Source organism: Stegastes partitus, unplaced genomic scaffold (genome assembly GCF_000690725.1).
Source record: "Stegastes partitus isolate 25-593 unplaced genomic scaffold, Stegastes_partitus-1.0.2 Scaffold388, whole genome shotgun sequence".
NCBI classification, from domain to species: domain Eukaryota; kingdom Metazoa; phylum Chordata; class Actinopteri; family Pomacentridae; genus Stegastes; species Stegastes partitus.
This window is the reverse complement of record NW_007578119.1, coordinates 174,694-200,179: the sequence shown is the minus strand read 5'-3', so window position 1 is coordinate 200,179 and position 25,486 is coordinate 174,694. Positions and strand designations below refer to the sequence as shown.

The window sequence follows — 25,486 nt, the reverse complement described above, 5'->3', positions numbered from 1 at the left end:
GGGTGTGCCTGGAAAATGCCTGAACCACCTCAGCTGGTTCTTTTCAATGTGAAGGAGTAACAACGCTACTCGAATGTCTGAGCTCCTCACCCTGTCCCTAAGGCACCCTACAGAGAAAACTAATTTCCATCTGCAATCTTGTTCCCTTGGTCACTACCCAGAGCGGTGAGGTGATGGTTGGAATGTGGATCGAAATGTAAATGTCTGTCACCAGGATTGTTCAGCGTAACGGCCACATTGCTGCAGATGCTTAGCCTGTTTGTATGTCTGTCTCACGTTACATTTTTCTGTCACTGCTGAACAAGATCAAAGATACTTAAACTCCTTTGCTTGAGGCAGCAACCCAACTTACAGGAAGCAATCCACCGGTTTTGACAGATAATCATAGCCTCAAACTAAAGAGGTGCTTCGAGGTGCTGACTTTCATTTCAGCAACTTCACACTCAACAGCAAACCTGCCCCCTTGTCCTGATGAAGCCAACAAAACCACATCATTTGCATAAAGCAGAGATGTGAGTCTGAGGTTCCCAAACTGGACATCCTCCTCACAGTGGCTGCACCTTGAGATCCAGTCCATTAATGCTACAAAAAGGACTGCAGACCAAAAACTGATACCACCCAGTTTACATACCTTGACAGCTGATTTTATCTAAGTCAAGTCATAAATCCTTATGTCTTTGCTTTACTTCACCAGGTCTGTCTCCTCGATGATAACAACCCTTTTTCAAAGGCCCAGTTCAACTCATGTATTGCAGCTTTCCACCTGCCATAAAGTCATTTTAGTCCATGCACTGTGACTGAAATGTTATTAATGCTTCAGAAACCCTTGATTTCATTCATAAGTTTTATATTTTAAAGAGGACAGTGCTTAGGATAATTGCAGAATGGGTATTTTCTTTATTTTATGTATAAAACCGACCTGTAAATGATGGTATCCAAATATAAACAAGGATTTTAGACACATCCTAAACATTGGAAACACCAAAACCAGTAGTCTTCATAAATGTCAGGCTTAATTCCAGTTTTACATTTAAAAAAAAAAATTTTTTTTTACATTTACCATTTCTTGGTCAGAATTATTAAGGTACAACAAATGTCAAAGTTTAACAAAAGCAAATCCTTCCTCTGCATGTTGTGACACTTTGACCAGAGAAAAGAATTTGTTGACATATATAAACTGGGAAATCAGTTTTTGGCCAATGATTTCTTTTTGGTACAACACTGGGAAAGCTTCTGCGCTTGTTCTTTTTGCCTGTTGCTCATTATAAATAAGTAGGTGAATAAATTGCAGAAAGTCCTCGGATAGCCACAGTGGCAGTTCAGACAGTGTATCCTGCTGTGGTATGCCTGAGAGGACCAGTCTGACCTGATTTTTGTCGTGTGTCACGTGGGCTGGCCGGTTCAGCAGGCTGAATGAATGTGGCCTTATCGTGCAGCCTGTCCCTGTGTTAGACCAGGCCTCAAGTCGTGGCTAGCCCAGACTTGTAGTTGTTAGGGTGCTAGTACCCTGAGCGACACCTGTCAGTCTGATTTTACACAGGGTTTTGCCTTTCAGCTGCTTAACTGGAGCTTTCAAACGATGATTATGATGAATTCTTGGCCTACATCCCAACAGTCACTTGACTTGCTTGGCACACATACCTTTGGCTTGCCTGTATGATGAAATGACCTGAAAGCCTGCCCTCCTCAGTCAATTATCTGATGTTCTAGGATGCTTGTAAATATTTTAAAGCGGCATCTCAGTCAGCATAGTCTTGTATTGCCTTCAACAGTAGGAGCACTGACCTACTCATTCATTTAAATGCCATATTAGTGCTACTATGTAGAGGTTCAACCATCCCTTGTATAATTCTGTGAAAAAAAAAATGTGTAAAGCTATGAAGGATACCAGCGATCAACAGTGTAAAGCTGTTAAAGTCACAATGAAACAGCATTTTAAGGTGTTCTTGCTGCTTACATTTGCTTCATTTTAAGTTTAAAAAGGGTGAAGGAATCATTCAAAACTTAAAATCAATGGAGCACTGAGCGTTTTATTCAAAGGGATTTTTGCAAGAACTGTGGCTTTGCTATTATTGTAGACGGGCATGAGATAAAGGCTGAAGTAGGCCTGATGAATAATGAATGCAAATTTTTTACCTTAAACCATGAAAGCAGAGAACTACAGCTTGTGCAGCTTAGATTCTAAATGGTTTCTTTACCTTGTGTGTTTCAGGTTCAAACGAAACCATGCTGAAATGGTTTTCTGGCGAAGAGGGAGAGCCGGGCCCTGGAGTAAGTACACATGTGCTTTTGTTTCATTGTTTGCAATCCCTATAAACAAATATGTTCATATGAATCTGCAGAATCAGCTGGCGATATATCTGGGTACTGGAAGTTACTTTCTGGTTTTCATTTGTGCTATTGACCAATCATGTTGCGCGAGCTTTGGTTGCATGCAGATAAACAGTCCATGTAGATGCAAAAGAGGCAAAACACGGTGGCTGAAATGTAATCTTGCAACAATTTAGCTTTTTATAAGGTGTTGATGTTACTTACAAAATATCCGTAAAACTGTGAAACACATTCAGTAACAACCAGAGTGCCAAACTCCACAGAAAAAATTAACAACTTATTAGGATTCTGTACCGGGGCAAAGGAATATAGCAGGCAGATGGAGTATTATCAATCAGCTTAACTGTCTAAGTCGGCATACAGTGAAAATACAAAGCATTACGATTGTTTTTGTTTTAACTTCCTAAAACTGGAAATTCGGTTCTCACAGTGCTGTGAAATCTATTTTATGTTACACCAAATTAGAGACTGGACATGAAATTAACTTAAACTTGACTGTAATTTGGTTTCAATCAGGCAAAACCAAGCTCTGCATTCATATATACAGATTTCTGTTCTTAGATGTTAGTGATAAGACATCAGATTATAGCTGATGGGTTCCCAGATTTGCTAAACAAAGACACATGAAACATGAAGTCTTGCCCCCTGTGTGTGTTATCTGGACATCAGCTGGCTACACTAGAAGCCCCAAAACAGACTCCCTGAAGCAGTCTGTGCCCAATGTTTTGGGTAAGTCATCAGTGTCTGGTTTTGTGGCATTTTTACCAGCAGTAACTTTTACAAACAATCCTAATGCACTTTTATCTTCAGTAAGGTTATATCTTACTTCTCACAAGTTGTTTCTATAAAAGTAAAAATGCTGGCTGTAATAATTCCTGACCTTCTAAATATTTCTTGTGCTAAAACGAAAACATCTGAAAAGTCACTAAGCGTTCTTCTCTGATTCATCACACTCCTATCAAGTGACGCTCTTCTGCTGGAAAACAAAGACATTAGCCTTGAGTACCGGTGGTTAATTTAAATATATCACCGATTAAAAGGGTTGCTGACCTTTTTGTCTAGGCAAAGAAATATCTGGTCTTTCCTCTTTTGCTGTTCTTCGTCTGTAGTATTTTCTACAACAAAGCAACCAGCCTTCTGCCTCATGTTTACACTGATTAGTGCACATCAGGTGATATGCATTTTAAGGTGTGACTATGGACAGAGGTTATTTGTGGAACTGCGCTAAACCTTCTGCACAAAGATCTTGTTCATTTTGAAAGGAAACTGTGTTATTGTGGATGATGTTTAAAATTCATACATTCCAATGTTTAAAAGTCTTTGTCTATCGTCCTTTTTTTGCTCAACTTGAGTTAATTAACTAACAATATGTACATGAAACAGAGTGACGTTACACTCACAGCCTTTATCAAGCTGCATTTTTATGAATCATCGCGTCATCACTTACTAGCATTTTAGTTAGCTCAAAGGAAACCCAGTGAAGGCTTTGCAGTGTCTGTCATGTCCAGATACACTGGAATTAGTTGGACTGCTGAGCACAGGGCTTTGACTTGGACACTTCCTGTTAGAGGGGACCCCTGCATTAGCTTAAATCCCCCCTGAAACCCCCAACCTCTCTATCCTATCTGCTTTAGGATTGTATTGATTGATGACATCGCTCAGATTTCTTTTTACATTTTGTGTGTTAAAGAAAAGATTCCACAGTGGTAGCACATGAACTTGATATACACCTGCTGGCAAGGTTTGTTCTTTAGTCCTCCGGGGAATTGCATTGGAGCCAGACGGAAAACTTTTTTCAGGCTGCTTTAGAAAGTATCTGCTATGGAATGACTGCACAGTTTGGAAGTCCTTCTGTGGCATCAGTTAACACATTTGGTTTAGACTGCAAGGACAATTGTTGGTCAGAAAGATCATTTTAACCTTCAGTCTCTTAAACCAGTACACACTCACACTATTAAAAAGAATCCTACGTAAATCCATCCCGTATTCTGTTAGACGATACAGACTTCAGTGGTGTAAATTAAATCGGCTCTCCTTTGTCCCTGTGTCACTTTGAACTTTAAACAGTAGCCTGAGATATATAGAGGTTACAGCGGTCGTGCTGCAAGACGAAACAACACAAAAAGAATCCCCATGAGGACAATAAAACATCTTTCTGTCTATTATGGATAGAATTGTTGTTGCTGTCATTTCGAAAGTTCACAGAGCATCAAACAATATTATTAAATTTCCACCAGCCGATACAGCATAACTCTGCTTGTAGTTAAAAAAGCAACATGTGGCTTCAGCTTCTTGTTATTTTATCTGCAGAAAACCAGTCGGACCCAATGAGGTGACCAGAGATTAGGCAGAAAATAAAAAGATTGGAAAATAGTATTTAGGTACCATAATGGGTGTTGGAGTCAGTGGGATCAGTACTAATGCATTGTAGATTTCACATTCAGCCTTCACATATGAAAAGCAATCTTTCTTTTATGTATGTTTTTAGTAATATTATGCTCCTTCATCTCCCCCATCTTATATATAATAATAACAATGAACTTTATTTATAGAACACTTTTCAAAACAAATGTTACAAAATGCTTTTAAATAAAATAAATTAAAAATTAAAATACAACAAGCACACAGAATAACTGATAAAAGTAGACAGCACACACATAAAGCGGATGAAATAGCATTTTGCTGTCTAAAACATTACTGCAAACTGACACAAGCATTGTCATTTCAACACCAGCTGTTTCAATTAGTTGTTTAGCCAGGATGTGCATTCAAAGCCCTCAAGGTTTCTTCTGTTTCTCCTCAGGGCCCGGGCTCTCCCCACAGGGCTGCTGCTGCTGCTGCTGCTGCTGCTGGTGCTGGTGGAGAGGTTGCAGTAGAAGAAATGGCAGAGAGGCTGGCCCAAACCGAGCAGCTCGTCTCTCAGCTGAAGGAGATGATCCGAGAAAAGGAAGCTGCACTTCGCTCCAAAGATGACCAGCTCAAGGTGAGGGCTTGGACATGTTAACTAATTGTAGGTTATTGATCAACTGCTTGTAATAATTTAGCCAATTAAAAATATACTAACCAATAAGATGGACCCAAGATGTGGAGACTAGGACTATAGGTAGTTTCGTGTTGGCAAGCAGAGAGCATTGCGGTGGTTTAGCTAGCAATGGGTCACCATGACCAAGTCTTCTGTGACAGCTAATGGTTACCAGCCAGATGTCCCATTACGACAGCACTGCTATAACACAATGATGTATGCAATAAGCCCATATCCAAGGTAAAAAATAGCAGTATCAGTAAATAGAATAATGTTTGTTATCAGTTGATTGATTGTTGACTGATTTCCGACTATTGATTAAGAAAATTGTTTAGAACTTGCATCTCTAGTGAGGACTGGCTTTTCTCTACTTAACAGCTATTCTGATTTATGAGAGGTCAATGTTTGGGAGGACAACATTGTAGTGTTATTGTTGTGTTGTTTATGCTTATATAACAGGTGACCCATATGTGGCACAAATACGGGTCATATTTCTCCTTTGTTATTACTTAAACCAAGAAACAAAATGTGGCTTCTTTTGCTTTCAGTATGTGTGTTTGTCATTGTTGTTGGATGTAATTTAAATGAAAGTGAAACCTTGAACCAAATTGCCAAAGTACTTGCAATAAAACCCGAGCTTCCGTTACAGTAGGCCAATTAAATTGGTTGTTATTTTCTGGACTATAAAATGATGAAACATATTGATCAGTGTTTTCCAAAGCCAAAGATGTCATCCTGTCTTGTTGTGCCCACAACCCAAAGAGATCTAGCTTACTGTCATTGGCAAAGAAAAGAAACAGAAAATATTCTCATTTGGGAAAGTGGTCTGCAATGATTCAATAGTTGATAGCTAATTGAAAATATGTGTAAACTCTACATTTAAGCCAAGCTAGCTGGTCTCAGTGAAGAGAGTTTTTCTCAGTTTTGGTTGGGAGCCTCTCTTTGCTTTACTAACTGCATTTATTTAGTACAACTCCATGTGTAACAACATGGTGTGGGATAATTGAACTTAATCTTTCTAGTGCTGCACACACTCTGCAGCCTGTTTGGCAGAGATTTGTGTCTGACTAAGCCAGGCACTGCTGGTCACATGAGTTACTCTGAGTCAGTATGTAATGCTGCTCCTGTTAGTCCCTGACTGAGATCGTTCAGTAGAAAACCCGGATCTTGTTAACTATTAAACCCTCGAGTCAAAGTCTACTCTACAACAATAAATTCAGGAATGTTAGATAACAACTCAGCCTTTGCAGCAGAGTGGAAACATTAACGCGTGCTGCACTTGATAGCAACATCTCTTTACATTTTACAGTATGTGCTGCAACTCCTTGTGCAACTAAGCACTTAACTGATGTTATATCAAACCTGAGGTGAAGATCTTATTGTTTGTGACTCAGGTGGAGAAGGAGGCATGTGAGGCCAAACTGTCAAAGCTGCGTCTGCAGAATAAAGCCAAGGTGACCTCCCTCACATCACAGCTGGAAGAGCTGAAGAAACAGCAGGGAGGTCCCGGCACGCCAACACACAGCAAGAAGGTAAACAAGAGCACACACTGACACACGATTCTGAATATCGATAATGAATAAATGAATCCCAGAAGCTTTAACCATATGTTTTAATACTGATTCCAAATGTGATTTAACTAATTGGAGGTTTACCACCAGGGGGCTCCAGTGCTCATCCACTGCCTCACCTGTACAGCTGACTTATGAAGGTGTCATGGATAATATGTACAGAAACTTTTTCAATTAGGTGCACCAGCAAATAATTTAGGCACAACAAATATGTTTTAGTAAACGTTTTAGCATGGAATTATGCATTTTAAACATTTATTTCCTAACACATTACATAAATGAATGTGAATGGGACTAAAAGTACAGGTAAATATTCAGTTATTTTTGATAAAGATGATCTGGGAGCTAAACTCAGTCCTGGCAGCCCTTTTTGGGGTGTACTATAAGCAATGTTGAATTATTATCATTATTGAGGGGAGTTTCTTGATGACATTGTGCTTTTTTTTTTTTTTTTAGAATTCAGAACATTGTCTGTGTAAAACAAAATAATCTGTAACTTACATTTAATTTTTATCATGTTTGTTTTTCTGCTTCCTTTTAGGGTTCATCAGAAGGAGGAGATCAAGCCAGTCGGGGCAAGATTGTCTTGCTAAAGAAGAAGGTCGAAGAACTGGAACAGCAGCTTGCACAAAGAGATGAGGAACTGGAAAACAAGGTAAATGTCTCGCATGTACAGCAAAGTTAAAGGGTACCCCCAGGGTATTTTTTTTTTGGTTTGCAGTGGCCTGCTTGACTGGTTGTGGTTGGAGGCTTTGAAAATGTACGACAGAAATTTTAAGTAATTTAACGTTTTTTTTTAAGTGTTCAACCACTATCTTTACCATATTTGAGGGAAAAAAAGAGGGCAACTCTTATTGTACTTACAGTCAAAAGTCTGTTCAGTTCAACAAATAACATTTCTGAGATTTAATGAAAATACTTGTTTGTTACCTTAAAGGATAACTTTGATATTTTTAAATATGGGCTCCATTTTCCCAGAGAACAGAAGGGAAGTAAGCAGACATAAAGGGCTGACGCTGGCTCGGTTTAGACTGCAGTGAAGCACAGAAGGCAACATGAGAGCACAACGCTGATCAAGCCATATCATTCTGAAGAGCTGCTACTTAAGGGATAACTGGGGCTGCAGCCAACAGCTCTAATTGATGAGGCTGGGGACCACCATAGTCTTCCAGTAGGCTAATGTGTGATTTTGCATCGCTCTTCATATTTCTGTAGCCTGCAAATGTCACTTAGCAAACTGCCTCACAAATCCACTCTCAACCCTTTCAGCACTTTTTAGCATTTTTCAAAATTATGCACTGGGGGAAGTTGGACTTAAAATGGTGATGCCAGTGTCATGACTGTGATTACTATAAATGAATATCAAAGAGTATGGTATTGTCTATGCATGGAATTACAATATTAAACAAATATGCTGCTTGGAGAAAAATCAAGTGACGTGTTGGATTATTCGCTGCATTGCACTTAAACTAAAAGCACACATATATTGATTCATTTCACTGCATTATCATATTGAACCTAAAACTCAATGAAGGCATTCCTCTTTGTTTGTTTTTATACACTTACTTCTGTGCTAAAAAGTTCAAACCCTAAACATTTTGTGGCTTGACTTTATCTTCACAGAATAAGGTGTCCTAAAGCAAAAAGATGTTTGGATGTCTTCAGCTGTTGTGTCATTTGTTTAAAAACACATCCAGAGTCGAGCAGCTCTGATTTTTTTCCAAAATGGAAAACAGATCAGGCATGAAATCGTCTTCATTTTTCTCACTAAAAGCATTTCTAAATCCCTGCAGAGGAGGGAGCTGGAGTCACAGAGGCAGCGAGGCGAGGAAATCGACGCTATGCTGACAGAGAAGGACAGAAAGCTGGCAGAGAAAGAGGCCTACATTGTCCACCTGCAAACAGCACTGGCAGGCGATCAACCCATCACACCTGCACCACAGCAAAAGGTCATACACCTCTCAACACACGCTTTTCTCTGTGGTTCTCCACGGCAAACACGTCTTGAGATCAGGACAGAAGAATAACGACAGTATATTACAGGAATTCTCTCAAAAAGCAGTAATTACTGTAAATATCGATGCTCAGCTGTGCTACACCTCCTCAGGTGGTGGAGGACACTGGAGCGATGCAGGAGCTGCAGCTGCTGGTTCAAAGCCTGACCAAGAAAGTGGGAGAAGCAGAGGAACGCTACAGTTTGCTGCAGGAGCAGACAGACAGCCTCAAAGACCTGCTGTCCACAGAGAAGGAACAGTACAACCAGAAGGAGAACATGTACAAGCAGAACGTGGGTTTCCAAAGCAATCAGTCAGCAGTTGTGCTTGTATTGCGTAGTTTGATTTGATGTGAAATATAGCTGATTTATGTCTAATGATGCCCCATGTATCTGTTTTTAGATCCAGACATTCAAAGACATCATCATTCAGAAAGATAACCAGCTGATGGAGATCAACCAGATGCATGAACAGGAGCTCTTCAAGCTGGCAGCAAAGTCAGATGCCAGTGCAGACCTGGAGCAGGTAATGATAAAAACAAAACGCTATTCAAAGGAAATTGAAAAATACCTTCCCACAGACGAGCAAAGTGCTTTACACACGGCATTAACCCTCTGAACTCTTTCACTGCAGTATTAAGTCCTGCACCTCGATGGAAACAGCACACTTTTTATTTTTTTTGGAGCCATGCTGCATTCATTTTACTGATTCAGTCTCTCGTGTTGACTCCTCCTACACAGAGAGTGCAGAATATTTAGTCTTTTAGAGAATTTGGTGCCAATGGTTTAGTTTTGGTGAATTTTAAAATGAGACGTGCAATTATGTTGTTTTGATGAAATACAATTTTAAGCTCAGGTTTGGTTATTTTTTCCCATGGAACTGCATGTCACATAGGATAAATTCAAAGACTGACGTAAAGTTAAAAGTCCAATGATGCTTTGTGTTTTTACAGTTTCTGACTGGGATATATTGTGTCATTTAGTTTTTTTTTTTCCTTTCATAGATAATGTGCAGCAGGTTTTGGCTTGCGAGTAGTTAAATGTTTAACGAGGGAGAAAAGCAGTGTAAAAACATTAACATCAAATTAATAGACTAGAAGAAACAGAAGAAAAATAAATATGCAAATTTATGTGCTATTTGATATTATTTGTGAAGTTGTGTTGAGCCCCAGGCAGCAGGCCAAGAGTTTTATTCAAAGCTATTCTGTTGTTTATGTGATGTCCCATTTTTCTCCTGCTCAGCTTCTGAAGGCTCTAAAACAGAAGCTTCATGAGAAGGAGGAGGTGCTGCTGGGTAAGACCCAGGTCATCGATGTTCTCCAGGGAGAGGTGGATGGCAGGGACCAGCAGATAAAGGTCAGCAGAGACCTCCTGTCATTCTACTTTGCACCTTGACCTTTAATAAAACCTATATAAAGTATTCTCCCTTGCTGTTCAGAGGCCAGTTTTTAACCTCTCTTCAAATAAAAAGTCAAATTAAACTCTTCCCTCCACTCTCTCTGCACAGGAGCTCACAGAGCGTCTGCGACGGCTACAGGTAGAAAGAGAGAGCCTTGAATCCAAGATGGAGGCAGAGAAGCACGTGATGCGAGCACAACTTCGCGACCTGATGGAGAAGCAACAGGCGGAGGTGAAGCGAATCACTGAGCAGCATCAAGCACAGATGGACCAAACCCAGCAGGATCTCCTGAGGCAGCTGGAGGAGATGAGGAAAGCCTCGGTGGCAGCACCGCCTGCCAGTCAGGAGGCCGCAGGAAGTGGAAACGTGCCCACTGATTCAGCCTCCATCCAGAGGATAGCAGAGCTGGAAGGTTGGTGTTTTTATGTTGGTTATTCAGTTTGACCAGAAGAAGTGGGCAGCAGTCCAATTTACTTCACCCTGGCTGAATGGATTTTTTTTGGCCTGTAAAGTGAAAAATTAATTTAAAATTTACCCACATTCATACAAATCATTTTATAACAGATTTTTCTCAGATTTTATTCCCCAATGCATCAAAACATTTGGTTTTGAGTTAGTGTTTAACTTCTAGAACACACTTTTCACCCACACACACACCCACCCACATATTCCCTGATTTAAATAATGATATTTGCAATGTCTGTCTGCAGAGATTGTGCTTATCGACCCGCAGCCTTGAATATCGCTATTTCATTCAGCTCATCATTCACGCTTTCTCTCTCCTTGTTTTTGCAGCTCAAGCAAAGCAAAAAACAGACGAAGCCAGCAGATCCGAGGCCAAGTTTTTAAAAATGAAAGCCTGGTCTAAATCTCGAATCAGACAGCTGGAGGAAGAGTTAAAGAAAAGCCAGGTGAGATGTCTAAATTGTACATTGTTATCGTCCTTTCTAGACATTTTCTGTTGTTTGTTTTGACACTGAAATAGCTAGTGTCCTCTGCTGGTTGGATGTGAAGCTGATGTGGCATCTGTCACTTTATCAGTCTTCCTTTTCCATCAGTTTTTTTTTTTTTTTTACAAAGAAACTTCGCTATTTTTTATTTCTGTAGCATGCCATAAAAATGCAGGAAGAAGTTCTTTTACAGTCAGCCAGCTAAGTTTTTTTTTTTTTTAAACAAAGGTAATTAAAAGGATGTTTTTACCTTGTTCTCTTCAGGCTGGAGTTGCCCCACCAGACCTGACTGCCCTGCGGAGTCGTATCACAGCACTGGAGGAGGAGAGGGAGGAAAACCTCTGGAAGGTGGAGCAATATGAGGAGCTTAAAGCAAAGAATGGTACTAAAGTCTAATTTCAAGTGCTTAATTGTAAGTGTTGTATAAACACCAGCACACCATATTTTCTTCATAATGTTGCTCCACCGCTGTAAGTGAAATACAATAACATTATAGTTAAACCTTGTTCGCTTTGATGCCAAAACTCACATGGGTGTTTGGTGTTTTCTGCTAGAAATGCTGGAGGCTAAGCTGGTGGTGTACGAGGAGCAACAGAGGACGCTGCAGGCCGACCTGGAGCAGTTCACCAAGAGGGCTGCTTCTCAGGTTAAAGATCCAGGCTCTTCCCTAAAACCTCCTGCTTCTGGTGTACATTTAATGACACATGCTCACTGTAGGTCCCTTTGTGCTCCCTCCGACTGCAGGCCAGTGAGTCGGGCAGTGCCGATGACACTCAGAGCCAGGTGCTGGAGTGGCAGGAGATGGTGGCCGAGGCAGTCAGTGCCAGGGACCGGGCCAGGGAGGAGAAGGCCGCCATGGTGCTCCGCATCAGCCACATGGAGGAGGAAAGAGAGGGTAAGGTCACTGCTGGAGGATGAGACTCACTGTTGTAGATGGAAAATTGACCGAATGAAGCTGAAGTCAAAATGTTAATCGGTGGGTCATGGTCAGAATTCAGTGAAAAGCCAAGGGTTGGGCGATTTGTTAACAATTTCAACCAGCCACCATCAGTTCAACAAGCAGCGACTCTTGATGTATTCTCAGAGGTGTCGTCCAAAGTGGTCAATCACTGTTTAACATGCATTTCATTTAATTGTTGCGGCCTGCCACAATATCAACATTTATGTTGTCTCAAGGAGGAAGACTCTTAAATAAGCAAAATTAAATGACAAAAATCACCCTAAGAAGTCATGAATGTATTTAGCAGCCAATGGCATGCCTGTGTCCAGTCGCCCAACCCTAAAGCGTAGTCTGCTGTTTATATTTTATAGATTTTTTTTTTTCACGTGTCTCATGCACATCTAATCTGCTTAAAAAATCCTTATAGAGTGTAAAGCACAGATTCTCAGTGAGTTTAATTTATATGAAAAATGCTATGACGTAACCCGTATGTGATTAAAAACCCTATTACAATGTTTTCTTTAATACAGTGCACTTTAACTACTAACCCAACCCTCTAAGTCAGCATTACACTCTTTGAATTTAACCAGAATACGTATTAAGTCCTTCTAAAACGGTAGGCAGTTTAAGCATATATTAAATAAAATAATTTAGTGTTAATTACAGCCCTCAAAAGTTTCTCATTAAAACAGATTATACAACTGTCTACATTTTTGACTATTTATTTGTCTGTTTATTTATTAACGTAAATACTGAACTCAGGGGTTCTCCCCAATACATACTAACAGAGCGGTAGCTGTCGTGGTGGTGGCTCAACCTATTCTGTCATTACTATGCCTCTGCTCTCCATTACTGTGTTTAAAATTTACCAGAATGTCACACTGAGTAAGTAAGCTTTGCAACTTAGACATGGACAGCTTTGAGTTCCAGCAATTTAAAATGACAGAGCTTCATGCACATTTAATGCACTTGTTTATTTTTATTTTCACTCCAGAGTTGGATTTCCTTCTTATATAAAGTATTTATAAAGCCTTATTAAGGTCAAGGCTACATGCATAAATAAGAAATAAGTCCTACACAATCACTGTTTTGTATCTTTTAGGGAGAATGCTGCATTTCTTGCTGACACATGTTTTGAGCCTTTACACAAAATAACAGTGCAACAAATCCCCAGCACCCTCATTCTTAGTGACATTTCTCTGTACTTGACTACGAGCTTGTCAATCTAAGATTACCTTGAAAATGCTTTGTAAGATGGGAGTTTGGCTGTTTGGCATTAGTATGTTGTCACTGAGGCCAGTTTATTAGGTGCATCTAGCTGAAACAATGCAAAAGTCCTGCAGTAAATGACACCTTTTTAAGGGTCTATTGTTCATTTCTTGTTGAAGCAGTGTTAGGGCTACAAATTCAGCTTCATAAACATTAACAGCTTGTAGTTTCTGCTGCCATTGCTCTATACACAGAGATAATTCTAATATTCAGACAGTACAACTTAGTAAATTACCTCTTGAGATGGTAACTAAATGTAAGTAAATTTTTCATTAGCTGCAGCACCATCCAACTCAGAGAGATTCAGAGTTTATGTTTGACTGTTTGCCACTTGTCCTCTGTTGTCTGACTGAACATTTATTTCTTTATTTTTCCCCTGTCCTCACCGTTGTCATTACGAGATTTGGCTTACTCTGTGCTGCCTCCCATCTCGTGGACCTCCGTTACTCCCCCACTCTCCCTCTCCAGCCCCTGCTCCAGGGATGGGAGCAGCCACACAGAACAGTTTCCCATCAGTTTTGTGCATGCAGGCTCCTCCAAACCTCCAGTGCAGCTCCTGCTCGCTGTACTGCCTGCAATTCCCCTCAATGTTTGCCTTCTTGCTGGGGGTGAGCTGCCGGCAGTACAGTAGCAGGATGCACTTTAGAGTCTGCCATTTTGTTTCTCCGTTCTTCCCCTCTCCTTCCGTCTTCTTTTCCATTCCTTTACCCCTTTCCTTTCCTCTCTCCTCTTGTTTCTACTTACTGTCCTTTGATTTCTGGTGTGGCCATTGCTGAAATAATTTAGAACACACCACCAACAATAATATCCTGGTATCAAATATAATCAAACAACACTGCTGTCTTTCTTCTGTGGTGAGATAATTCTGGGAAGAGGACTAATGTGCATAACTCCTCAGAGCTATGAGACTGACAGGGTTTCTTCATGTGGCATCGACTGCAACACACCCATCTTTCTTTACAGGCTAATAATGCTGAAGGTGCAGAATAGGAGCATGAAACATCATTCATAGAGTATTCTTTTATTATTAAATAAGAAGCTGTATTACTACTGCCACATCAGCAAAAGATAAATGGATCACTGTCATGTTATAACGTGAGAACTTTGTTCTTATAACAAGATGTTTTTAACAGCATACAAACTTATCACATTATGAAAAAAAACTTGTCTTGTTATAATTCTGTACTATTTATTATGTTCGCTTTATGATGTGATAACTTGAACAAGAACAGATAAATTGATCATTTACATGACTCACTCCTACTTTAAGGACTTTAACAGGGCCAGATTCTGCTGTTATTTGGTAATTTTCCACTGCAGGTCATTTTTGGTGGCCTGAAACTTTGTACCTGCTCTGATGTCAAGAATTGCATCCGAGAACCTCTTTCAGGGCCGTTTTCAATGGAGAAAAAGTACCTACTTTAGGGTTGGTGCACCTGATCAGCACTGAAAAACTCCTCTGTGTTTGAAGCTGTTGAATACTATAAAGCCTGTAAACAGAACGGCTAAAAGGGCTGATTGAGGAGTTGTTCCTGTAAAATGTATACCACCTCACGCTGAGTTTCTGCAGTGAAAAGCTGTCTAGCAAGCGTGATGGATGGCACTGTGATAAGTCATATATCCATGGAGCGTCAACTGCACCTCCAGCTGATCAATGAGAAATGATGTTAGGCTATCCCCAGAGAATTCACTCCTCCTCCTTACCGCCTCATGAATTTGAACATTTTTCTTTGTTCTTGCATACCACATCCGCAGTGCTCAATAACAGCAGAATCCCACCATGTTTCAACTCAAGCGTGAAATAGAACTTAATCAAATTGTGTAAATGAGGCACATTTTTCACGCAGTTTCTTCATTCAAACTTGAGTGTCATGTTAGAATAATGGATGGTATCACGCTAGAATGTGAAGGGTTTCATTGTTAGAAAAAGAAAAGTTTCTTGTTATGACGTGATACGTTTGTTAGTCCTACTATTTTTAAAATGTCTTGTTACAATGTGGAAAAATACGATTTAAAAACCTGATGCTGATCAGTTTTTCTCCTTGTGGTGCGGCAGCAACGTGCTTCTATACATTAGTGATGCAGGCATTCTCAAAAAAAAGTGATGTGCTCATGTTTTAGATTAAGACTTAAAGATCGGGATATAAAAGTTAAAAAAAAAAAAAAGATTGGTTTTTGAAAGTATTTATGACAGCTTAGTGCCTTTATATACACAATATCTATGTATTCAAATCTTTGATTACCCAATGAAATTGTAATCATTAATCTGGACATCTAGTTGTTCTATAATGTAGAGTAATGCACAAACTATATTCCTCATTAATTCAAGTTAAGTAAAGCCAAAGTCATGTTCAAAGTAAAATGGCTAATGATCCTTTTTACATTAATTATGCCTGTTGATTTTGATTATCTGTGTGTGCCGCTAACTGTTAAATTACTGAATCGATGAAGTGGGGTTGACATTGATGAGCTTAGTGTGAATAATGAGACTCTAAAGCTTCACAAATCAACTCAAAACCCTCACAGTAATTAACACGTTTTATGAAGGGCAAGTGCAGTTAATTTGTCGCCAGAGTTTTATCGAGCCGTGTGTCTCACTTCACTACCTTTTCTTCTAGCACTGACAGAAACCCTAAAACATTTTAGTCCCACCAAGTTTGATGGGAGACGTCTTTTTTTTTTCTTTTTTTTTTTAACCTTTGGATACTAATCAATCGTTTCCACTGATGTAATTGTGGTACTTTAATTTGTGTCTATGGGAAGCATATACTCTAACTTGCTGATGTTGTTGTTGTCGTCATCTAATGCTCCTGAAAATATTGTTTGTTGCTGAATAGAGTCTTGTATGATACACAAGTTGATGTGATGTTGGCAGAAGCATGAATCAGTCAATCACATGGTATCCAAGTTAGAGCTCATCAGCTCATCAACTCCACCAACCTTAAAGTCTGCTTCGCTCAGCTTCTCCGTTTTGCTGCTGCAGCCCTCAATATCTGCTGATGTGGATTATAAGAACTCTTCTGTGTTACAGTGATCCATATATTTAGGGTTGCAGTGAACCGAAGAAAGTCTTGGTTGACTATCAATCAATCGATCTGCTCTTCAATCAATTGCTTCGAGGGAGTTATCTATAGAAAAAGTAAAGGGCAGTACTACACTAAGTGTGCTCTCACTTCTAGGCTTGTCCTGAAAGAATTCTAACGCAGCTTTATTTTATACCAAAATGATAACAGACTCAGAGCAGACCTGTGTGCACCTTACCACATTCATGTGATTTCTGAAAATAGAACTTTATCAACTGGAGATACCAGCACAAGAACTATTGATGATAGATCATCTGCAGTGTTGATCATGGGATACATAAACTGCTGTTTGCAAAATTTACAACCCACTTTTTGTCCATCCGTTTGAACAAAGTGGAAGCACTCTTGAGTATTGGTTCTGTCGGTGTAAATGTTAAATAAGTTAAGCCTCGATTAGGCCTTGCGTACACTCACACGGGCAGCTGCTGACACCATGCATACGTGGATACATGGTGCTACTTTCTAGTACATTTGGAGGACTTCATCCCAAACACGCTGATTTTTCCATATTTGGCACTTTCACCACTGCTCTTGAAGTGTATCGCTGATGAACTTTACTGTCCTCCTAGACACCGAAAGCATAAGACTGGCCTTAATCCTTGTTTATGTCTGGCAGCTGGAACTGTGAACACCATGGACACATAGTTGTTGCTTTCATGCTACTTTTCCAGTCCAGTTGGAGGACTGTGTTCCATACATGTGCAGTAGAAGAGCATCTGTGTATTCCACACAACAACTAATGCCCTTGTTGTGCAGTCGCCTTGTGGACAGCAGTTTTGGGCGGAGTAGTACACTTAAGTGGATAATGATTTTTATGTCATGCTGACCCTTATGTACTTACAGACATGGAAAGTGTAGCACTGGCTTCAACCTAGCCGTCTCCATTATGTAGGATCAAAGTTGTGAAAACGTGGGGATGTTTACTGGTAGTCTGTTCCTCCAGCTGCCAAAAATAATGGATCAATGAATGCTGCTGTTCCAACCGAATTTGGTTGGATGAGAGCATATCAACCGATCGACCACTTGACTTGGACACTACAGCCTTAATTATATCATGGAGAGCTAAAGCTATTTGATAGATAGTTAAGTCTAAGGGCTGCAAAGTTATTCCCAGTCACTTTGGGGAAAATGCATGCATTTCCCTCCATGTTAAACATATGATCTTACTTTGTGAAAGCATGAATAAGCTGTATGCTTTGGGTTTGTAGGATCTTGTATGAGACACTTTGGCTGCATTGAATTTTCAGGCATACACATAGAAAACAACAGGCAACCAGCAAGTTTTATTAATTACAGCTAAGAACTAACTTTTTGTATTTAAGTATGAAGCAGACCTACTGTAGAATCAGCATAGTTAGTGCAGACGGTTGCAGACAGTCCTGATTCATGTTCGACATTATATGCATTATAGTCCCTCTTTGCTTCATCCTGCTTGTACGCTGAATCCACACTGACCACTGCTTAACGCTCCTTTTCTTTTTCTGCCCCACCCTTTGCTTTGAGCTGCCCCTTCCTCCCTCTCCCTCCCCTTACACACCAAAATCAGCCTGTCGGTCACAAAACAGATGGGAACATGTTTTGTTCTAATCAGTTTGACATTGCCCTGCTTGCATCCTGTACTGCTGAATCAAAACAAAAATTGAAAAAAATCTGAGCAAAAACATGGAGAATCCCCCTCAGATCTGCACCTGTCTGGTGTTCCTCTAAGCGTCTGTCTGTAGACACAGCGATGAAACATTGGCTTTAAATGTGACTCATGAGAAATGGGCTCTGTCCTTCCTCCCACAGCCACTTTCACTCGCTGTCTCCCACATGTTTGAATGCTGTTTTCCCTTGCTATGTAAATTAGGTGTGCATGGCTCTGACCAGAATGTTGCTTTTAAATTGTCTCTCAGGTCCTCGTATCTGATGCAAATACACAAACACATACCGAACCTGAAGTTTGAGTAACTCTGTTTTGTCCGTCCTTGATTCTCTTAGTCTCCACGCTTCTCTTGCAGTCTCACTATCTGTCTTGTTGCCTCCACTGTTGGATTAAGCTGTTTTTTATGTTAAGAAACAAAAGAAGTATATTTGTAGTGTTGAAAAGTGCCTCCTCACCTCCACCAGCACCATTTGTGCCATCATGCTCCTTATCTCTTCTCCATCTCTGTCATCCTGTCTTCAAAACGAATATCTTCTACCACTCTGCCATAAATCTGTCCACTCCACCTCATACCCGCCTCCCATCCATAAATACGTCCTCAATCCTTCCCGTTTCCCTGTGGCACAAAACTGATTGAGGATGACTGGTTCTTTCCTGGCTGCTCCGATCCAGCACTGGCCACTCGGCAGCAGGAGTTGGAGGAGGAGTTGGCTCAATCTCGGGGGCTCGGCCATCACAGGGTCAAGAAGCTGGCAGCTCCGGCCCAGCGGAGCCTGCAGGTAGGTGGACATCGCTGTGGCTGTGCCATGGTTAAACCAGCATGCCTCCAGACATTTGCTGTGTGTTGTGATTTCTAAATTTGGTTAAGACAACAAACAGCAATATCTTATTCAGATATGCCAGCTGCAAAACTTCACTTCAGCCAAGCAGCCATTGTTTGCAAAAGCTTGGAAATTGTGGTTCATGAAATAATCACAATTTAGATGAAATCATGGAACAAACTCAGGTCGAGTAATTTCCCTTTTGCCTACACGAAACCTTGTGAGGGACAGTTTTATTGCTGGACTGTGTGTCATCATCAAAATGATTCACCAATTTACATATTAAAATATTAAGTTCTAAATTTCAATCCAGTCATTAAAACTTTGTGGAAACCACAAAAAAGTAACTGGACTTTCTGTTAGTTTCTTGAGAATGTTACACTTCTCAGCTAACAGGCTTCTTTAGCCTCTTGGATGAGAGGTGAAAACGTTGTCAAGAACCTAAGAGAGAAGTCCAGTTGCTTTCTACTGAAGCTCCCTGGGTTACAATGACCTGGATGACTTAGAATCTACGCAGACTTTTTGGAAACAGTTCCACAGCCAGGTTGAACAAAACCTGATAAAACCTACTGATACTGCTGTGACTGAGTTCCTTTGTGTTTAAATCCTGGTTTGGTAACTCTGCATAGACTTATAGTACCTTTTTTTTTTTTTCTCTAAAAAGCCACAGATGCATAATCAAGTTGTACTTTAGAATCTTTTTTTTTCTTTTCTTGGAGAAGAAATAAACACTTACTCCAATAAGAACTGATATGTTCCCCAGAATTACAAATGTTGAAAAAGGGAGAGCAAATTGAGTTTGTCTTTTTGAAGAGGCTCATAGAAATTTTCATTTATTTAATCGTGACAAAGCTCAACAAGACACTGATTGCTTGTGCTGAGAGGAGACACTCTTATTAAAGGAATGGTTGAGTAGTTTTCTGTCTTTGTGAAAGCTGAGAGGACGGATGCCTCTTTTCATATGAGTTAATAATGGAACTTTGTTAAGCTGTTTTTAGCCAAAGAAAATCTTTGTCAAGGCTTCTTAAGATAGAATTATAGCCTTTTGCAGATAGCTGCACCACAGACGCGTATTTGTAGCTACTTTTCTAGTCCATGGAAGTTGCGTGCATTGGCAGTAGGTTGTATGTACATACTCTGCTCATACACACTGCTGTCTTACATGAACACTGTCGCCCTTTAGGGCTGCATGCAGATGTGTGCAGAGGGCTCTGTGTGGACTCCTAAGAAATATAACACGGACAAGTTAGCTGCTGTTGGATGATTGTTAGATGATCTGCTATGTTGGTTTGTAGAACAGTTATGTGCAAACTGCTGTTTGCAAAGTTTAAACTGGACTTTCTGGCCATCTATATGAGAAAAATGCAGCTACACTGACAACTTCTTTGACACGGTGTGGGCCAGTTTGCTGACTCAGAGTATTAATTAAAAAAGTTTGATCTAACAGTCTGCATTAGGTTGTGAACGCAGAGTCTCCTGCTGCCAGAAATAATTTTTATTTTACAGCCATATGTAGAGTGTAGTGTTTGTTTTTCTTTGTTTGTTAGTTTTTTTAAAAGAATGAATGCTTTATATTTAGATTTTATTGTGTATTTAAAAGCCCAACGAGGAGCTCGAGCTGAAAATCAGCAATTGCTTTAAACTCAGTACATCAGTTTCATCTTCATATTGGAATTATGTAAACTTGTATATTCGTTATCAAATGAAGTACATTCAAATTTATCCATGGTAAGCTATTGATGTAACGCTTCTCTCCTTATGAAAGTAACATTGAGAGCACATCAACCAAGGTATCAAGTGTGTAGCCTGGACAATGCAGACCTGCTGATTGAGCTGGAAGCAGGCGATAAATGCTAACCTGGATTATTCCAAAGAAAAGAAAAGACAATCTGCCTCCCATTACTGACAAGTAACGGTAACGTGTGTTGTTTTAATAAAAGATGCAAAACATTCATAGCCCTGCTATGATACAATTTCTGCCACTTGCAGGAGGACTTTGAGTTTGACAGCCAGGCCTCGTTCCAGGACCCTCGGAGCACCTCGGAGAGCACGACCCCGATGGAGGGCGAGAACATGGGAGGTTGGTGGCCCGAGTACAGTACTCCTGACACAGGTGTGAGACCCGCTGGACAGTTTACACTGGCATGCACACAGTCATCTGCACATTACTTTGGGAAACTTGAGCTTTCTTTGGGTTATTTTGTCGTTTTCACCATAACACTCCAAACTTATTTTTATTGAGTGTTGGATTGTGGCTGTTGGTTGGTTTTGTCTTTTTTTGGTTTCATCTAACCTGCCAATATTCTAAATGTCAGAACTGGCTTACCTATATTGGGTTACTGTAGTTTATTTACTACAAGGATTAGCTTGGTTCAGCTTGCTTTCATTGTAACGTGGGTCAAAATGTTGCAAGCTAAATTTAAGCTCATCTCTAATTTATTTAAAACAACTCTGGGACAATTGACACAATCCTCAGAGTTACACATTCACATTTTGCTCATCGTATTCATCAGTTTACAGTGTTTATTTTGGACATGTGCATGCTGGTTGAGCTGGCTAGTGTTTGTTGGGATTCGTCCCCTGAATGCACTGAACTCTCGTGAGATCATGTAAACGTAGGTGGCAAGATGCTCCCCATCTGTGGTAAGTTTTGTTTTATTTTTATTTCTCATTGTTTGCATGCTCCGCTCCATTTTCTTCTTTTCTTCCCATCCTGTCTTGTAAAGCCAAAAAATACACCAGGAATTATCTGAAAAAAAGGTAAATGAACACAAAAAATACACAAGAATCTAAATTATAATTGGGGAGTAAAGAGAGAAAAAACTGGTGTCATTTTTGGTTGTTTGTGAATTTGAACTGCATTTTTAAGCCTGTCCTTTAATTAGTTAATCTGCCAGTGAATACTTGTTTAATTAGCTCATGAGAGATGTTTTTTTTCCCCCAGACTTCTTACATTCTGCAATCAAGGCCTTCCACAGAATGACCTTAGATTTTGAATTTAGTTTTTCCACGGTATCTCTGTCATGTTTTTTAGCCATTTGTTTAAATTTCAGATAAGTAGCTGCAAACAAACAATTAGCTTGTTCAATACTCGGAAACATAATGAGTCCTAAATTACCTTTGAGCTACTGGAAGACCTTTAATTTTAAACATCTGTTTAGGAATTGACTTAATGGTAAATGTCTGCAAACTGGCAGAATTTAGTAAATGTAAACTGTAGAACTGTGACCTATTATAGCTGGTTGCTCCTCTCTCTCTCTCGTGGCTTTTTTTGTGACTAGCTTTTATTTGTTCACGTAACCCGATATGAGGGTACTTATTCTCTTGTCTGGTGGTTCCAGATGGTTTGCGGTCTGTTGTGGAGGAGCTGGAGCTGGAAAGGAACCAGCTGCAGGAGCAGATACTGAGCCTGGAGGAGCGCTGCCAAGACCTGGAGGACCGACTGCAGCTGCAAGCACGCATAGAGTCATTACAGGTAGCTGCAATGTACATAACAACACACAGTACGTAGTAGCTCCAGGGTTAACTCAAAGCAGCACTTGTCCTGTCAAATATGGTCTTAAACACTGACGATGTAACTTACCTACTGATGAGTAAACGATGAGTGAATTGCATGTTTCCCCCCGAAGGACTGGGATTTTGTAACAAACCCTTCTAACACAGGTGACGTTTGATGTAGATGAAGATGAGCTGCCATGTTGGGTCTCTCAGGTGTGTTGGGTCGTTCATGTACGTGTGCGCTGGAGGGCACCTCTGGCGGTGACAGCTAATGGTGTGGTGTGCTTGTTTAACCTCGAATAAAGCACAGTGTTCTGTCGCAGACTCACTGGGTGTCGTAAATCACTGCTCATCTTTCTAACTTAAATGAACGCTGAATATTGAAGTTCATTTTTATCTCACGAGTGGTGAAAACACGCGGCGGGTCTGCTGTCGTCCATGTCCGTGTGCGGTGCAAGTGTGTTTGTCCGATGATTTTAAGATTTTAATCTTTGCATATTGATGTTTCTTTTTCTGCCACTACAGAACGAGTCAGAGAAACTGCAGAGCCAACTGGCCAGTGTGAGAACCCAACAGAGCAGAGAGGCAGAAAAGCATCAGCTGCTGGTTAGCAGTTTGAACGAACAGCTCAAAGGGTGAGCTATTAATTCAAGTGCATTTAGCTTTTGGACTTAAAACTGCAATAAATTTTTTCCTCAAGTACAAAATAATGAAGCAACTGTTTTCTATGAAGGTTTATGTCCTGGTTCTTACAACATAGAGTGCTTAACAAATTTATTGGACCACCACCCAGTGTAAGGTTTCCTATATTAACAGCATCGGTAATTACCAAAGCATTTTTTTATGTTTCTGTAATGGTTAAGACACTAGTATGTAGAAGCTCTTTAACCAAAATGATATTTTTACTCCTAGAATATAATTATTATTTTTATCCATGAATTTTCAAATATACTGTTTTCAAAAAAAAAAAAAAAAAAAGAAAAAAAGCATTGCGTTTTGACAATATAAACTTTATCTCAACTAACTGTAGCAGCTGAGCCTGTTTATGACAACACCTCGAGCAATCGAGACAACAAAATGCATCATATCGTCTAGATTTGTTTGACAGAGCTAAAAAAAAAAAAAAAAAAAAAGGAAAAATAGTAAAGCACATTATTATTGCTTGAGAAAGATGTCAAATGATAGTTATTTACTTGCATTTCTGAACAGAATACCCGATTTAAATTTGGCTGCTGGCCACTTCGAAGTATTCTCTTTGTGCATTAATACACTGCTTCCAGTGCTGGAAGTCCAATTCTGGCCACTTGCAAGTGTACATGTTGTCATGGACCTAGAACTTGTACATGAGTTTGACTGTAAGAGTTTGACTGTTAACGCTGAGGAAGAAGAACATTTAGTGCAAACGACCTGAACAATGGCACGTACCATCATGCTAGCACTTTGAAAACGCTAAAATGTTGCGCCTTGTTCTCCACCTGCGCTACTCACCAGATTTAGCTCCTGGCAACTTCCTCCTCTTTCCAGAAAATGAAATTCAAATTGAAGAGTCTCCGTTTTGACACAGCACATAGTGTTTGGAAAGCATATAGTTTGATTGAACCAGAATGATGTATGTCGGTGCACAAAGAGACTTATTTAAAGGAGACAGCAACCAAATGAGGTGCATTTTTTGCATTTTATAGGCTCGGACTCTGAACTTTTTGGTTGACATACATGTGTTCACATACATGTGTTCGTGCCCAAGAATCACTACACTACACAATTACACGATGTGGTATACGCTTTAACTGTTAGACCAGCAAACACCAAATGTATTCTGGCAATGACGTGCATGAGAACCAAGCATGAAGCGCGTCTCAGCACTGCTTTGCTATAGCGTTACCAAAATTCCTTGGCTTTCTTTAGTATTTCTGTATGTAGATCCTCGCCAGTTCTTGAAATGCCACCATCAAAACAATCTGCACAGTAAATTTCAGCCAATAAATATCAAACCACCAATTTCTGTTTTTATCAAAAAACACATTTTAGTGCACGTGAAAAGAGGCATATTGGGATTATTTTTATTACTAGTATTCAAGTGGATTTTGTTGCGCCAAACCATTAGACCACAACTAAAATAACCGTCGATGTTGTTCAGTCACATTTTATTTTGCAAACACACCATCACAATTGCAACATTTGTCAGTGGAATGATTCGAGTTTTTCAGCAAAGCCCTGTTTTAAAAACTCGATTTGAATCCGTCCAGTTCGTTTAAATTTAGCAGCAGTTCAGTGTTATGAGATTAAAAAAACTCACTTCCATGGGTTAAGATATATAGAATATTGGATCTGTTATGCAATGATCAGAGACTCTGCATCATACGTGAGTGGGAAAATGTTAGTTAATTACTTAAATTATTGCATTGAATATGTGTGATTTTTTTTGTATCCATCACATAACTAGCACCAAGAACAAACAGGATGCAAACTGAAATGGATTTTTTAGATTTTATTTCAGAACATATAATTAATTTGCTGTAACTGATTGTGATTTTTTTCCCTTCCTTCAGGCTGAGTGACACTCAGGAGTGTCTGGAAAGCTCCCTCATTGAGAAGGAGAATACGTTGGCCAAGACATCAGAGAAACTCGAGCTCATCAGCAGCCTTCGAGAATCACTGAGTGAAAAAGAGACTCAGTACAAAGAGCTGTCTGAGAAGCTCCTTCAGACTGAGCACAACGTAAGAGCTGTGGCTCTTTTTTTTTTTTCATTTTTGAAAAGCTTTTTCAGTATGCAACAGTGGGTCATTTTGTTGTTCATTTTTTCTTCTTCCAGCTCGACAGCACTTCCAAGAAGTGCAGCAGCTCGGAGAAACAGTGTTCTGAGTTTAGGGCAGAAGTGGCCGACCTCACGCAGAAGCTGAGTGTGCTGAAGGAGAAGGTGTGCTTTAACAGAATTAAACTGAATCGTGTGGAATAATTTACAA

The 25,486-nt window shown here is 39.9% G+C and overlaps 1 protein-coding gene across 3 annotated transcripts in view; it reads left to right on the top strand.

Moving 5' to 3' along the window:
• The window catches only part of LOC103359667 (golgin subfamily B member 1-like), a 44,204-nt gene that overhangs the window by 817 nt on the left and 17,901 nt on the right, over positions 1 to 25,486 (top strand). The window contains exons 2-21 of one of the 3 annotated variants that reach the window (XM_008285132.1): positions 2,213 to 2,271; positions 5,135 to 5,314; positions 6,748 to 6,885; positions 7,466 to 7,579; positions 8,718 to 8,873; positions 9,032 to 9,211; positions 9,321 to 9,443; positions 10,160 to 10,273; positions 10,425 to 10,728; positions 11,112 to 11,227; positions 11,531 to 11,648; positions 11,821 to 11,912; positions 12,011 to 12,161; positions 18,876 to 18,982; positions 21,014 to 21,137; positions 22,366 to 22,499; positions 22,688 to 22,735; positions 23,048 to 23,157; positions 25,072 to 25,240; positions 25,336 to 25,440. In XM_008285132.1, the coding sequence (XP_008283354.1) occupies positions 2,227 to 2,271; positions 5,135 to 5,314; positions 6,748 to 6,885; positions 7,466 to 7,579; positions 8,718 to 8,873; positions 9,032 to 9,211; positions 9,321 to 9,443; positions 10,160 to 10,273; positions 10,425 to 10,728; positions 11,112 to 11,227; positions 11,531 to 11,648; positions 11,821 to 11,912; positions 12,011 to 12,161; positions 18,876 to 18,982; positions 21,014 to 21,137; positions 22,366 to 22,499; positions 22,688 to 22,735; positions 23,048 to 23,157; positions 25,072 to 25,240; positions 25,336 to 25,440 (2,628 nt within the window). In that variant the 5' untranslated portion in view covers positions 2,213 to 2,226. Of the gene's footprint in view, positions 1 to 2,212; positions 2,272 to 5,134; positions 5,315 to 6,747; positions 6,886 to 7,465; positions 7,580 to 8,717; positions 8,874 to 9,031; positions 9,212 to 9,320; positions 9,444 to 10,159; positions 10,274 to 10,424; positions 10,729 to 11,111; positions 11,228 to 11,530; positions 11,649 to 11,820; positions 11,913 to 12,010; positions 12,163 to 18,831; positions 18,983 to 21,013; positions 21,138 to 22,365; positions 22,500 to 22,687; positions 22,736 to 23,047; positions 23,158 to 25,071; positions 25,241 to 25,335; positions 25,441 to 25,486 lie in introns of all 3 variants that reach the window. The other 2 variants (XM_008285131.1, XM_008285133.1) reach the window with 2 other exon arrangements.